The sequence below is a fragment of the Neopelma chrysocephalum genome, unplaced genomic scaffold, assembly GCF_003984885.1.
Source record: "Neopelma chrysocephalum unplaced genomic scaffold, ASM398488v2 Primary Assembly neopelma1_65c, whole genome shotgun sequence".
NCBI lineage: Eukaryota > Metazoa > Chordata > Aves > Passeriformes > Pipridae > Neopelma > Neopelma chrysocephalum.
This window is the reverse complement of record NW_020897724.1, coordinates 841010-856848: the sequence shown is the minus strand read 5'-3', so window position 1 is coordinate 856848 and position 15839 is coordinate 841010. Positions and strand designations below refer to the sequence as shown.

At 39.8% G+C, this 15839-nt stretch overlaps 1 protein-coding gene and 1 long non-coding RNA gene across 3 annotated transcripts in view; one reads left to right on the top strand and one right to left on the bottom strand.

Annotated features, from left to right (window-relative positions):
- Window positions 1-15839, top strand: part of CUNH16orf45 (chromosome unknown C16orf45 homolog) — a 50360-nt gene that overhangs the window by 16594 nt on the left and 17927 nt on the right. The window contains exon 2 of the mRNA XM_027684292.1: window positions 7868-7991. Within this exon, the coding sequence (XP_027540093.1) occupies window positions 7868-7991 (124 nt within the window). The remainder of the gene's footprint in view (window positions 1-7867; window positions 7992-15839) is intronic.
- LOC113968072 lies at window positions 190-15624 on the bottom strand. Of its 2 annotated transcripts, XR_003534365.1 has the most exons (4): window positions 14932-15624; window positions 12425-12482; window positions 1753-1840; window positions 190-395 (listed from the first exon to the last, which is right to left on the bottom strand). It is a non-coding gene; the product is annotated as an uncharacterized LOC113968072 (long non-coding RNA). The 2 variants fall into 2 exon arrangements; XR_003534364.1 differs by lacking the exon at window positions 190-395 and having other exon boundaries at window positions 621-1840.

The following is a 15839-nucleotide window of genomic DNA, read 5'->3' as shown; positions in this document are numbered from 1 at the left end:
TACAACAGAATTATCATTTAACATAAACAGTCCTTTCCTCCTGGCTAACCAAAATCTCCATCACCACAAGGAAATGAATGCCACAATTTTGACAGCACTAAGTCAGGAGAATGCTGAAATCTGAAAGCTTAAGTGTAAGTAAAAGGAATGGAGTTTATAATCCAAATACAGGACAGCAGTATAGATTTGGAGATACATTGTCTGAATATCACATTAAGACCCATCACATTGAATTTCTACAAGAACTCCAGCCTGGTGCTGATTCACAGGGTCTTCATTGTCAGAGCAGGATGAACAGCTATTGCCAGATGAGCTGTTTCTTCAGGATATCATTACAACCAAAATAAAGTCTGCTGTGCACAGAACAGTTTCTTAAGACTGGAGAGATCTTTTTCCTGGGGGAAGTGTAAGATTAAAGGGTTGCATAATTACCCACTTAGGAAACTGGAACTGTCATAAACTGACAAAAAACAAAGCGAAGAATAATTACTGCTTATAAATTTTACAGGATAATAAACAAGACAATTTAATTGATGCTTTTTTTGGGAGAGGCAGGATCTTTATAGATCTTATCATTATGGACTTGTGCTGGTATATATATTTAAATAGGGAGCAAGGGCAGAAAATTAGGAAGTTGGAACCATCATTTAACTGTAAAACTTCTAGTTAGCAAAGTACTGAAGACCATCCTTAATTAGCAATCACTTTTCCCACTGAATGTCTGTTTCTGCTTGGGAATATGTAGTTGAATGAGAAAACTCAAAGCAGGATCTCTTTCAGGTTGAGTTTTTAAACCAGCTTTATTCAGTGCAATATGACTTGTTCTACAGAAGTGCAGCATAAAAGATGGAAAGCAGCTAAGAATCTTATTTGGGCAGTGGGCAATTACAGGCACTTACAGCAGATGTGACAGGAGTCATTGTGTGCCATACTTTGAGTATAATACCATAGAAACCAAAAGGACTTTCAGAGTCAGAGGAAGGAGTTGAAATTCAACATTGTGAATCTGGTGTTTGTATTTCAAAAGACATCTCAGTGAGACACAGCAGAGAAAAGCCTGACATGGAAAAGAACAGACTGCTGCCAACAGGCTTTTTGCAAAAGTAAATAATAAAAAATAAAAGGTCAAAGCTTGGAGATAAGAACAAGAACATACAGGATAAGCAACTAAAAGAATCTTTTTATAACCAGAGGCTCTTAGATATGGAACAGACAGGGCAGTGATTCTGGAAGTGCAGTGGGCAATTGCATGCAGTGCTTTTTATATTCTTTGCTCACATAATTTTAAAATGGGGTCATATGGTAGATTGTGAGTGAGACACTTTTGAAGTGGAAACTCAGGTTTTAAGATGTCTAGGCTGTAAATATGTGATAATTTAAAAAAAATAAATTTGTGACATGGACAAAATAAATCCCAATATTATAATTGTGCTCTTACACTCAGACCACAGCTGACAGAACCATCTCCAGTCACATCAGATGATTTAATAGACCTTGGGAGGAAATGATATGGCAAATGATCTCTGGCGGGTTTTTTTTGTTATCATGTGGTGGTTCAAAGACTCATTCAAATTCTGTTGAATTCAACAAAATTATGAATGTCAGTTCTATCTTACTATTTTTCCTTCTTTCTGCATGCTTTTTTTCCCCCAGCAGTGACTAAAGGCTTTCATATCACAGCCCAGCTCCACAAAATTAATCAGGCTGTTAGCCAGTTTTAGAGAAAACCAATAGATTTCTGAAAAGCCAAACCTGAACTTCGAAGACATTTTCAAACTTATTCTTCTCCTTCAAAGGCAGAAATAGGTGCATGCCTGGAAGGGCAAGTTATAGATGACACCTGCAAAATAAAAAAAAAGTCATGGTAGCCTATTATTAGAAAGCAGAAAGAAGACATTTCATATATTAAAGAAAAAGATTATATTTGATATTCAGTGTTGAATACTAAAGAATTCTGAGAGATGGTCAAATACTGAATGAAAAGAGGCAGATGAATAGATCAAAAGAAAGAATCGTAGTATCCATACATGACTTCTTCCAAAGGTTGCTTAATTAATACAGCAAATTTGAAACAAAATCTTCCAAAATTTGATGTATTTGACGTATAATAAATACGTCTTTTTAGGTTGCTTGTGCCTTTTCTAGACTTTACTAATGTTGTTACTACATCCTACAATCAGAAGATTTTAATTTTGATTACAAAAGAAATTAATCTATTTGCATAAGCAATCTCAGCAAAAGCAGATCTCATCCCAAGGGATGGTAGAAAGTATTTTTTATTCTCTCCAGTTGCATAATAAGAATATTTCCACTGCAGCTGTTGCTGCAACAGTGATTTTAACAGTGATTCTAACCAGTACTATGAAAGCAAGATTTCCTGTCCTCCCACAAATGGCAAGTTTAAATGTGGGATAATTCATTTTTATCCTCTCAGAGAGATGTACTTCTCTACAGGTTGTACCAGGGTGTCTCTCTACAGACGCGAAATTCTGATCTCTTGACTGAGGAGCTTCTGAATGGAACCCAGATGTGAAGGGACTGCTCTAGTCCTGCAGTTCATCTCAGAACGAGTGATCTTTACACAGCACAACACGGAGCTGAGGTGGCCAGGACTTTGTACCTCAGCTTTACTGGAAGCACGGATGCACCACAATTCCCCATGAATCAAAGAAGTCCCCTGTCTCCTCTTTCTCCTTCCCCAAAATGACAGTTCAAAAGCAGGGATATTTGGTGACCATGGCATTCCCAGAGATGCTGGCATTTAATCAGCTTTCAGTATGCATCTCTAGATCCTTCCTGCCAAGGGTTCCCTGGAGCTGCCAGATTTCACAGCTGCCTGTTGCAGAGCCAAGCTGTAAGAGGAATCAGCCAGCCCAGGGGTTTACTCTGAGACATGGAGCATGTGAAGAAAACAGCTTTGGGATTTCTGGGTGCCTTGCTGTCTGGCAAAAACGATACCCGGTTTAAGCCAATATTTCAGGACTCCAAGATTACCTCCTTGTCCAAGGCTCGCTGCAGTCATGAGTGTTTCTATTAACCACTGTCTGTGGAGGACCAGTGTTGGGTACAGGAACGGTTGACAGACAAACCCTGTGCTGAGTCATGGCACGGCAGGCAGGGCAAGGACAGTTTCCTCCCTGGCAGGGGGACCTGAGCAAGGAGAACAGAGCAGGTCTGGTGCCAGCCACCAGGGTCAGCCACAGCCCAGATCTCCAGGCACATCCCCAGTACGAGGCAGGCCCGAGGTCAAATGAGAAGTCAGGTTCAGGTCCTCAGCGGGGGAACAGGGGCTGAGGGCCAGACTCAGCTTGTAAATCTGCTTCTGAGCTAAAGGAGGGGAGCCTCTGCTGAGGCTTCTCAAAGCCAGACACCTGCACCATGTCCAAACCAACTGAGCCCAGGCAGTCAAACCAGCAGGAGTGGTGGGATGTGCTCAGCACCATGATAATCAGATCACTTCCACACTGGTATTGCCCTTTTCCCCTTCCCCCAGTCCAGCTATTTTAAATTGCACAACAGTTTTTTGCCTCCTGGGGAACCCAGGAACAAAATACATTGCAGCTGTTTGTATTGTGTTTAGCTACTAGCTATATTTGTATGGTAATTCCATCATAAAGCATTGAATAAATGCTGTTCTACACACATGCCAAATTTAATAATTGTTAGGATTCACAGTAATAGAATGCTGCAGCGGGCTAGATTAGGAATAAGCAATTAGGTGTAGGGGTTTTTTTCTACACAAGTTAGTTATTGGCCACTGCATCCTGCTCCAGATGGGTTAAATCCAACAGGAAAAAAACCCAATTCTGAATACATTTGAAGCAACAGTAGAAGGTATAGTAAAAGATCTGGCTGCAAGACCAGTCATTTGTGCCTCCAGGTGACATGCTAGTGAAAAACTACAGGAATAATAATGATTCTTTTCACATAAACATTTTTTAATCTGGAATATTTTGTACTATTATGATTTTACTTTTCTGCATTATGCAACTATTTCAATTTCCACTAAGTGTGCTGTTTTCGAGTTGCACTATGGTTCTCTCTTCATCCATCTCTGACCCGTGCCTCCTGCTTACTTATGCTTTGTCTCATCAAAGTGGTCTTAAAAGTCTTGATTTTGATACATGAAACAGCATTAAGAGTTTACTTGCTGTGCTGTGTGTGCTCTATTAGCATTTAATATACTTCAGTGCAAAAGGATTATTTTGAGAATTTCACTGAATTCTTGAGAAAGCGCCAGAAGTGTTGACCCAGATTTGTAACAAAACTTATCCATTAAGTTTTTAAACAAAGATTATCTTATTATTGGACAATTTAAGGGAGTAGAAATAGGCTCAAATTGCTCAGTTTAAATCCAATTCAGAGCAAAGACTCGAAATAATTTTCAGCTGAAGCACTGTAATTGAGTGGGCTGAACAGCCAGGTTGGTGTCCACGTTAGAGAAGCCGTGCAGCTCATCTGTGCTGCAGGCCTTTAAAGAGCTCTCAGCAGTCATGGGTTGAACAAACACAGAGTCTCATTTGAGATGGTTCATCCTTGTCAAAGATGAAAAAAAAGTGGCAGAGTAGCCAGGCTATTACCTTTAACCTGTGCTGGAGCTCTTGTCTTGGTGAATGACTGAGATGACTTCTCAAGGCTGAGTGACTGATAGTTTCCAACACCAACAGATTCACTGCAAAAAAAGGATAAACAGTGTCCTGAGGGGATCCCCTGATCCATCAGGTCCTATGCTGGCTCTGCCACAGAGTTGCTATGTCTCCATAAGCAACTCACCCCTCAGCTTTTCCTGCCTTTAGGCTGCAGGTTGCCTGCACACTGCTCAGGGTCTTCATGGAGTAGAGGTTCAGTATGTGGCGACTATGAGGGTAACAATGACATAGTTTGGGTTCCTACAGCATAGATTTGGGACCCTTTGTGGCACTGATACACCTCACCTTCTCCAAGCCTCTCTCTTTTACAAAGTTGACAATAATAAACCCCCCAGATTACAATTAAACCACTCATGGTTGTAGAGCACAGTGAGCTCCTCCCGCTCGCAGTCATCAGTGCCCACACCGAGTGACAGCAGCAGGATTTTTGCTGTAATTACTGCTTCCTCACAGCATCCCTTACCAATGTGTCTGAAACTATTGACACCAGGTGTAATGCATTCTCCCAGTTCTCATTGTGTCAATGCAGGCTTCTTTTTAAGTTTTCTTTCCAGTTATTGACTTAATAGGCATTTTATTTTTTTGTTGCTTTTCGACACAGCTGACTACTGTTCTATTTCTGGCTGGTGCACTGGGGATGAAATGTGATCATTAAGTTAATACTCAGTGTAACTATACCAGTCTGTATTTAAATTGAAGCAAAATTATGCATAAATAACTTCAGGTTTACTTCTTTAGTCCCTCTCATTATATGTAATAGCTTGATAATTTTATTTCTATATAGTAATTATTTTCATGCTAATATCTTTTTGTGCATGCAGTATTATTATTTTACTTGTTTCTTTGCCACTGAAAATTATCCTGAAGATTGCAGAGTACACAAAATAGTTTCATACTGTCACTGTGACTGATCGCAGCGTTGTCTCCACTTTTGCTTTATGAATTTTGTGTCATTACCAGAAAAAAAGCTTAATAACAACATATGCTCAAAAATAGTTGACTACTGCATGTCTGCTTTAAATAAAATTAACATTGTTCAGCTACATCTCTGAGTTTGCAGTTGTGAACTAATATCTAATGGTCTGTATTTCCCTTCTCTTTCAAGCTTCTGCTGCCTTGCTTACATTTCTGATTCTCTTGAAAACACCACATAATTTTGGATCGTTCTCAAAAATATTTTCTCTGGTTCAAGCACACATTGAGTGGGATGTGAAGGAGGATCTCTGACTGTTCTGCAAGGGGGCAAAGTAGACTCTGCTTGTCCCACTAATTCTTGTGCTTGCTTTAAGCACATTATGAGGGCATAAGGCTTGTTCATGGTTCCTCTCCTGAATTATTGAACTCACAGTATGGTAGCTGACCTGACCCAAGGGGTAACCCTAGGGAATTTACAGCTAGAGTTGCAGAGTGCAATTAAATTAGTTTCTTTTTTTTCCTGTTTTCTGAGCTCTTGAGAACTAATTTTATAATATCTATGTATGTGTAATATATTTATGGTTTATCTTTTGAATTACCAGTATTATTGGTTTTAATTCATGGTAGCATCAAAATATCTTCATATCTCTTGCTTAGATTTTTGGCAAATAAATTTGCACCACAGCCAGTTGTGCTGCAAGCAGTGAAAATGAGAGATGGGCCCATGCAAACCTCAAGACATCCAGGCTACACATCAACTAAATATACCCCAAGAGACACAATGATTTCTAACAGGAGAATCAATCTTATACAGGCAGCATTTGGGTGTTCAGACACACAAGATAACCTTACTTTACACGCCAGTTTTGCAACCTGAGTTTTAAAACAACCAGTGAAAAATGGTTGTTCTCTCATGAGAGACATTTCAAAATCTGTCTCCCTTTTTTCCTTAAGATTCTGTTATCTTGAAGAAAAAAAAGTGATTTTTAATATTCATTTCCCCCACTTCATTAACAGGTGAAGCCAAAACTTTCAGACAATACTAGCAGGATAACTTTAAAAAAATATATTTGATATATTTTTAAATTCTAGAGAAATATATTTTCTTTATAGTATATATCTTTTTTTCATTTTGCTTCCATTTTGGGAGAACAGGTCTCTGTGAACTAAGCTCATGCAGGGGCTGTGTGTGTGGAGATTTTGTAGTTTCATTCCTACTCCAAGTTTCTGTCAGAAATTCTTCTCAGCTCTTTGTGATGAGTCTGTCATGAGGGACTTCAGAATTTGTCTCCTCTTAATTAATTGAACAGCTTTTTTTCTCATGCTTTTTGTTTTCTATTTTCTGCATAATCATATTGAGTACATTGTGGCCTCTCCATTTTGCCTTTTTTTAAATCAATACAGCTGAAACAGACCTTCTTTCAGGAATATCTCTCCATTTGGGTACCAAAACATGCAAGCAGTCTATTTTTCAGTCTCTAAATTCTTGTTTAACATGAAGGTTAAATATGGTGAACCCTTGGAATAGGGTTTTCCAGAGGCCAAGTTGCCCTTTCCCAAACCCACCTTATATAAATCACATCCTTCTACCTTCAGGGAACACAGTTCATAGCCATGTTTCTCTCTGGACTACAGAGGTAATACATCAATTATAGAGAAATAATCATAGAAGCACCCTGACCTTACCAGTTGTCAAGTAATTACAACAAAGTGCTTTTTGTCTCCTCAACTGATTTCAATGCCCTTGTAAGGAGCACTCAGCCCCTTGCAGGATTAGGCCCTACATCATTTCCAATCACAGCCTTGGCTCCTCTCTAGTGGGGCTGGGCTTTAACTTTTGCTCAAGACAGTGGAATGGCATAAAGTGGTATAAGAAGTAAAGATGGAAACATTCATCAGTTTACATTGTCTGCACCAAGATAGGACTCTCCAGAGTTGCAAGTAATTGTTCAGAGTGAATTTTGCAGCAATCTGCAGCTGTTTCTTCAGTTTGAGTGATATCAGGTAGGGATAGCTGTAGCTGTAGTTATGTACGGGGATTCCTTAGAGGTGTGACAAAGTCTGACTAACAAAATGATTGTCACTTTGGCTTAGGGATTCTTTCACTTCAAAATGGTTACATTGAAAGTAATAAGCAAAACAGTAGAGAAAACCAGTCAACATAGCACTCAGCTAGAATATTTTTTACTGCTTGTATTAATTACCCCATAATCAGATAGCTCTGTGATTTAATTTACATTCCTAAAAAACACCATTTAGACAGCTTGACTGGCTTAATTCATTTTCTCTGCTTTCACACACAGATCAACTTGACATCATTTCAATGGCTGAAACAACAATGATGCCTGAGGAAATTGAGCTTGAGATGGCAAAGATCCAGAGACTTCGGGAAGTCTTAGTCAGAAGAGAATCAGAACTCAGGTTTATGTAAGTATCAATACTTCTGGGAAAACACTATGCAAAATTAATCAAAATAGGAAAGAGTGCTATTTAGAAGACTTTTATCTCCTTGACATTTAAAAGGGAGAAAGATAAAGAGCATCCCAGTTAGGTGAGCACTTGCAAAATGCCGTTGGGAAATGATTTTTGTAGTTGCAAAGGAAATTACTTTTTTTATTCAGCACGATTTGCAGATCTATTACTTACAAAAGGAACCTTCAGCAAAGTATGTGTCAACAGAGAATATTTTCATGCCTGATTTCAATCCTTTGTGGGAAGGATATTTGTCTGAACAAAATATCAACAGGTGGGGGATTTGGACCTTCCACAGTCTAACCTAATTCAGGCTTTATTCCTCACTTCATTAGTGGTCTTAGACAGTTCATGTTGCAAGAGAGCACACTGTGTTCTGCATTAATAGCAGCCAAGGTTTGACATTTGTTAAATGGAAGGCATTAAGTTATGAACACAAAACACATTGTGATATATCAAATTAAATAACAATACTCCAAGAGAGATTCTCAAAACTGCCAAAAACGTCAGGAATAGGATCCTCACTGAAGGTTCAAGAATATAGATTCAGTTCTGATGATGAAGTCAGTAGGTTTATATACCTAAATAATTGAATTTAGAAGATTAGGACTGACTTATTAATAAGAAGTATATTATTTTGAAGTCTCGTCTGTCTATGAGTATCTGAGGTCAGAAACTAATGCCTTTGCTGACAGTCCAAGAACTTCAGTAGATCTAAAACCTGCTGAACTCAGACCCTTGGTGTTAATGAAGCTTCAGTAGTCTGAAAAAATTCAGTTGCTCTTTTCTCACACTAAATTACAAAGTACTTCGACTCTTACACCTGGAGGTTAATTTTAGTGCCCTGACTTGCACTGCTGGAAGTTGAAAACCACACCCACAAACAGCACAGACATCTGTCTTTGAGTATTATCCAGAAGACTTCTGCCCAGAATCACTGCTTAGACACCTTTGGAGATAAGGACTGGTAATAGTGGCACTGACCTTTAATAATGCTGAAGTGGTATAAATAAAGTAAACAGGAAAGGTTTTGTCACACCTGCTCCTGATAATCAAATAACTACTTGGTTATTGGCTTGCACATAAATTTAATCCAGAAGAAGCCTCATCATTGACCCTGCACTTCTCCTGACATTTTCTATGTCAAACAAAGTGCTGAAATAAACTGTCCCAGTGAATGAGAGCGATTGTTCTGTTTGTTCTGGTATCCAGTCTGTTCTTTTCATTTCCCCATGCTCCCACTCTTTACTCTGTATTGCCTAGCAGGTGTTTGAGTAAGGGATTTAACACAGAAGAGATTGCTTATTGAAAAGGGAATAGAACAGACGTTCATACTGTGCAACAGTTCTCTTCCTGCCTTAAGTCTCCTCCTAACACACTGCCTAGAGCTGCCCAGGAGCATTCCCAGCCGTTCCCTGGCTGAGGCAGGAAAGCTCTTCTGAGCATCAGAGGCCCCTCAAGGCTTGGCCCCAGGTACTGGCAAAGCAGGCAGGGGACAGAGGCAGCCACTGCCAGAGATGGCCCCAGTCTGTCCTTTCTAAGTCATGGAAAGTCAAGGTTGTTGCTGCCACCACTGTCTTCAGCAAGAGGGACCGAGGTCTGTGACACTGCCACAGACCCTCTCATTCCCTCAGCTGCAACGAGCCAAGATGACCACTTTTCCAGGGATATTCACACAGCTTTCAAGCCCAGCTGCTCCCTGCTCTGTGGCAGAACATCCTGATACTGCTCATTAATCCTTGAGGCAGTTAAATTCAGTTTGTTAATGCCACTGAATGAAGTGGTGAGATAGCATCTGTCTCTGCACTGGGACTCTACCTGCAAACCAGGACTTCACTGATCATGACTTTTCCTGCCCTGTGGAGGCTTCCCATCTTTCTGCACCCGTTTACAACAGCCAAGTTCTTCATACTGGTTCATCAAGTCTGAAAGTAAAAGCAGCCTCTCTCACTAACAAAGACCTCCAGAATTAGAACGTGCTTCCCTTAATAGCTTTTAGGAGTCCAAAAAAAGTCTATTTGACTTTATCTAATTTTTAAAAATGTTTTTGCAATGTATTCCTGACAAGAGAGAAGCATGTTGCTAGTGATACCCAAGCAATACAGCAGCACCCGTTCTTTGCTGCCTTTCATGCTGGACAATTTACACTGACAGAGGGACTTGGCTGCATTTGTCTTCAATGACAAACATCTTTTAATACCAAATGTATTTTAGTGACCTCTTGCTGAGATTAACAGCACAAGTCCTGGTTATCTCAGTGGTCCAAGATTTGTATCTGTTTAACTAAGCAAATGACATACATTCTAATACATAGACATGTTGTGGAAGACTTTATATGTGGCCATATTTTTTTTCCCAGTTGATTTCTGAAGTAATGCAATGCCACTGTCCCAAGACCAGAAGTCTGTATGTAGGTCATGAATTTTAGTAATTGATTTCTTCTGACAGGACTAGATTCTCCAGGGAATGACCTATACAACCAACCACAAGAAACCGAGCCGCCTCAGACAGGTTTAAGGCAGACTCGACTTTGAACACTGCTAACGAGCAGCACTACACCTACGCTCAGGCCACGGAGTTCCAGACCAGCTTTAATGAGAACCACATCTCTTTAGTTCTTGCAACTGCTTTAGCTTTTTCTTCACTTATAAAAAAAGGATAAAACACACACATGGTAATAGAGAAAAATGTGTGGTATGTTTGTATTCTCCTTTTTTCCCCTCATGCTGTTAGCAACAGAATAGAAATTCTCTTGAGTTAAACTGGGCGTTTTTTAGTTCTTATAAAAGCGTGGACACGATTAAATAATTCTGTATCACTCATCCAGCCACAGCTTACATTTCTAGCTACATTTTTTGAAGTAATGGTTCATTCTTCTCACTGTCTGTCTGTATGACTGATCTTTTTATTCACATGTAGTCAGATCCTGCTTCTCCTGGGAGAAGGTACATCGTAGCTGTGCTTGGAGTGTGTCACCAACCCTAACAGTGGCCATGGCTCCCTCCTGTCAGAGGCACACACAGCCTGTCAGCAATACTTACACATACCAGCAACTACCACAACTCTTCACAGTGCAGACACTGTGTTTAAAAATACTCACACTCAACACTAAGAAAACAAAACACTGCAAGCTAGACCTGCTGCTGATGGAAATCAGCAAGCTCTTCCCGTGTTGGAGTGATGCAGGTTCAGTCCATGAAAGGAACATGCTCTAAGGCTGCTAATTGAATTTACTGTTTTCCTTGAAGAAGATGCATAAAGAAGATCAAGATGGGATAATAATAAAACTCACCGGTACTGACATTTAAAACAGCTCTGCAACAAAACGTCTTATACTGTTATGTCAACATTTTGCCCAAACAAAACACATGTGGCAGAAAACTGCTCCAGGATAGCATATCAGCCAGTAAAAAACCCTAACAAACCCAAATAAAGAAAAACCCTAGCAAGCTCTAAATATTCAGTGGACCTGGAGTTGGTTTGCAATTTTCATGCTTCTGTGTGTGAACTAGTAAAACCTATTCCTGCTGCTATGTGAGATCATGTTCTCTCTGGCAGTTCCTCAGCTGTGATGTGTACAGCACGTGTCTCTCTTCAAGTGATACGAATTCTACATGGAGGAGTCCTTAGAAAAACACAGAATTACAGAACAGTTTGGGTTGGAAGGGACCTTTAAAGGCCATCTAGTCCAACACCCTGCAATGAGCAGGGACATCTGCATTTAGATCAGCTTGCTCAGAGCCCTGTCCAGCCTGATTAATGAAGTCTGTAGAACAACAAAAGGGATAAAATGAAACCTGTTGCTCATGCGTCACTAAACAAATGTTACATTACAGCATTCACAGTTGGTGACACTTCAGTATCTAAATAAAATCTTTACTGAACAGTTCATCATAGCTAGAAGAGTCACTCGGTCAGGGTGAAATAACGAGTGGGATGGTGAAGCAAAAAAAGCCAGATACTTAATCATCATTATTTCAAAGCAAGTTCCAAAGTATTTGAGAATCAGGCAGTGGAATTAAACCTAAGTATAAAAGGATTTAATAGCTTTAGGCGTAAAAAGTGGAGTAGCATTAAAAAAACCCAGATAAAACTATATGTAGGGGTTTTTTCTCACACAGATCCAAGCAGGCTCTGTGTCTCATCTGCTAGCCTGTGTCTGTCAAACATACAATTAATTCAACCAACCCAGATTTTCAGTTTTCAAAAATCAAAGTGAGGAAAATTTCAATTACATTTGAAAAAAAATTCACATACATTTCTGTAATTGAGTTAAAACATCAAAACTTGGGGTTTTTTTAGTTTCTGAATTTCCCCCCACCTCTTTGCAAGTCATACTGTGAATAAGCAAGTTGCTTTGTGCTGTACTGGATATTAAAATTACTCACGGTCTTTGCTCTGGCCCATCAACAGAAAGGTTAATCTCCTCAGGAAGGATTTTTCCACCTTTAGAAAGAGATTTGGACATCCAGTAAGGAACAGTAACTCAGTAATACTGCAGTCAGTCACCAGATAAAAGTACGTCACTTGCCTGCAGTTTTATTATTCTGGCTAAATAAGGGAAAGGGCAGCAAAAATTCTTTTACTAAGGGGTACACTTTATTTTTAAAACTTAGAAGGAGTCCTTCGTAGGGCCCTTCCACTGCAGAGCCACTCAAGGCTGGGCAAACCTCTCACCCTCGCCGGTGGAAACAAGCCACACAAAATGGCTGCTCTGCCTGTGGGGCACTGCAGAGACCCTGCCCTGACACACCCTCCCACAACAGCTTTGGGCAGTTTTTATCCTTCCTCCCAAACTCTGTGCTCTGCCCTTATTGTCTGCTGGGCTCTGTGGCACAGAGGGCCGTGGGCTGCCAGCTATGGCCTTCAAAAAAATGTGTTTTTCCAGCAACCACCTCCAGCGCTCCTGACTCTTGTGGGAGGCCGCAGAGCAGTGGTGAGATGGTTCCTGAAGGCCAATGTGAAAACGGGGGAGTATTTGGATGCAGGGCTGTTAAATGCATGTGTCCTCTAGCTGTTCTTCAATAAAACCACTCACTTGCTCAGATCACCCCAAGTACAGCACCCAAGAGGGCCCCGTACCCCTGTCCAAACCTGACCTCAGTGCAGTCTACGGGGCACAGCTCAGCAAATGAAACAATGACAGACAGCTACTGACAGCTTCTAGAAATTGCGTCATTCCTGGCTGGTGAACAACACACATATGTACTAATATCCATCAGAATTATTTTAAAATGCAGAAGATATCTGTTGCAATTTCACCACATCTCTATACCAGGCCCTCAAATGATGTGCTGTCCCCAGTCCCGCAGAGTAACACATATTGTTTTATAGTGACAGACCAAGAATTCACTGTTGGAGGGGAATACTTGTGTTTACTCTTAGACAAATACAGGTAGTATTCTTTACTACCCCTGTAGTAAAGAAAACTTCCTCAAAATACAGAAAAAACAATCTGTGAGAACAGTGGAAACAAGTTTTACCCTGTTTAAAAGTGAAACAGTAAAAAGTGTTAAGGCAGAAATGTCTATACAGTTTCAATACATGTGATTTTTCTCTCATTTGTACTGCTTCGCAGTCCTTTGTACACTCTTTTGTCTCTGCCTTGCAGAGAGAAGCAGAAATCCCTTTCTGGTGCAGTATACATCATGTGAGACTTCATTTCAGTAATAAAAAGCTAAAGTGCTTAAAGACAAAGTGTGATCACATAAAGATACATTTAAACAGTGTGACTTTGTGGAACTCTGAAGTGAAACAAAAACATACAGTACAGAAACTCTAATTGACATCTCTGTTTTTCAAATTTGTGAGGTTTCCTTATTGCAGAACACAGCTTTTTAATTCTGCTGGGTGGAACTCAATAAAATTAGATGTGTGACAGCATATTCTTAGCTGTCCTGTGACATTTTTTGATTTGAAAAGCAAGGGAAGCAGCCGAACTCCTTTATCTATTTAACAGAATGTTTGCTGTATACCACAGTGAAATGGTTCATCCTGTAGTGTATACTTTAAGAGACCAGCATTCTGATAATTCTTGGTTTTCTTTTTATGGATAAAAAGAAATAAAGAAAGCAAAATCATCTGAAACAATCGATTAACAGGTCATCATGTTTCCCAGACCATAGTGCAAATTTCAAGTCAGAGATTAGTCTTTGTAAATGTGTCCTTTGCTTTGCTCCTTGCTGTTATTTCCTCCTTTAGAAAGAAAAGGAGGACAGCTGAAGGCAGCTGTGCTCTCCATATGCAGGAAGTCCATACTATTTCCAGCTGAATACCTGCTTGCTATGAAGAATTACCTGAAGTTTATATGGAAACAGTTTTCAGATTATAAAATCAAGTCTTCTTCAATTAGGTAATGCCACAATTTATGTTGCACAATTCATTTTAGCTCAGGCAGCCACAGTCACAGCAGAGCAGATGCACTGTGATTTGGTCTGTAATTACATTATCAAATTCTATTTTTGTCCTGAGACCCTGTCTCACTTAGTGCCCAGGATGAACCTCCTCAGGATATGTCCATGTTATGTAGAAATTGTGGCTGTTTGTAGCATCTCTCCTTCAATGCTTCTGATACTATGAAATTTCATAAAATTATGCCAGGAGCTGTTGTGACCATCTCCAGCCAGCCCAGGAAATGAAAATATAGCTTGAAGCCATCATATGCTATCTCCAGCTCTTCTGGGTTTATTTTTAGAATAGCTGAGAAGTCTGTATGTATTGATATGAAGGAGACAATATGTACGGAAAAGCACCAGATTATAGCTTGCCAGCATTCCCCCTCATTTGCTTCTCAGGCTTCTCTCAGCTCATTTCTTAAAATGCTCACTATAAAAAGAGTTTTGGGTCAAACTGTAAATGTTCAATCTGTCTGTGCTGTTAAAGAAAGCAAACATACCATTTCAGAACATGCACACTCTCCCTTCCTAATTCTTCTGTCCCACTTCCTTTTTTTTTCTCTCTTTCCTGGTGAGATAACAGAACCAAAAGCTGAGGGAGCTGCTCAGGCAGCATCCTCTTTGTTGCACATTTAATGTGTTACTGCTATGGATGTGTGTGTCTTCAGAAGCAGTGTAGGATTCACATCACTGGGGGCACGGAAATCTGCTGTGCTGAAAGACATGATTGTAAAAATGGATAATGCATGTGTTAGCTTAGTTCAGCTGACAGAGACAGGCAGCAAAACCTCAGACCTCTCTGTGATACAAATCAGATCAAAACTGAACTTCAAAATCATTTGTAGTGTGAAATTCATGCATTTTAAAATGCACTGGCATGTTTGGACCCAGTAAATATTAATAGTACAGGTGACATCACCCACAGTTACTGCCTATGCCTGTGAAAAATGCCTATAAAACAGCATCCACTGCCATCATGAAACACTTTCTTTGGGAAATCTGCCAGCACCTGATACTGCTGGCTTTCCAGATGGGAAGCAAAACTTGAAGCCAGCTATGTTGGATGACCTTGAACTAAAACTGCAGAAGTTGCTTCCACCTGTGATAGCTGTCTTGGGATGGTTATTTCTGCCATGTAGGTGATACTAAATGGCAGTTTTTTAATGTGCAGGGAATAGAAGATATTAAACAGGAAGCACTATTACGTGCTTTTATTTAGGCAATTACTGAAAACATTGTACTCGTTAAACTTTTTTAATCTGTAAAAATATTATAAATATAACAGAATATTTGCTTAATGTCTGTGCGGTTATTACATTACTAAACTAATACTATGAAGAAGCCAAATTCACTTCCACACTGACTTGGCAGGATTAAAATTGTCTTTGGACACTCTCACTACACCCTA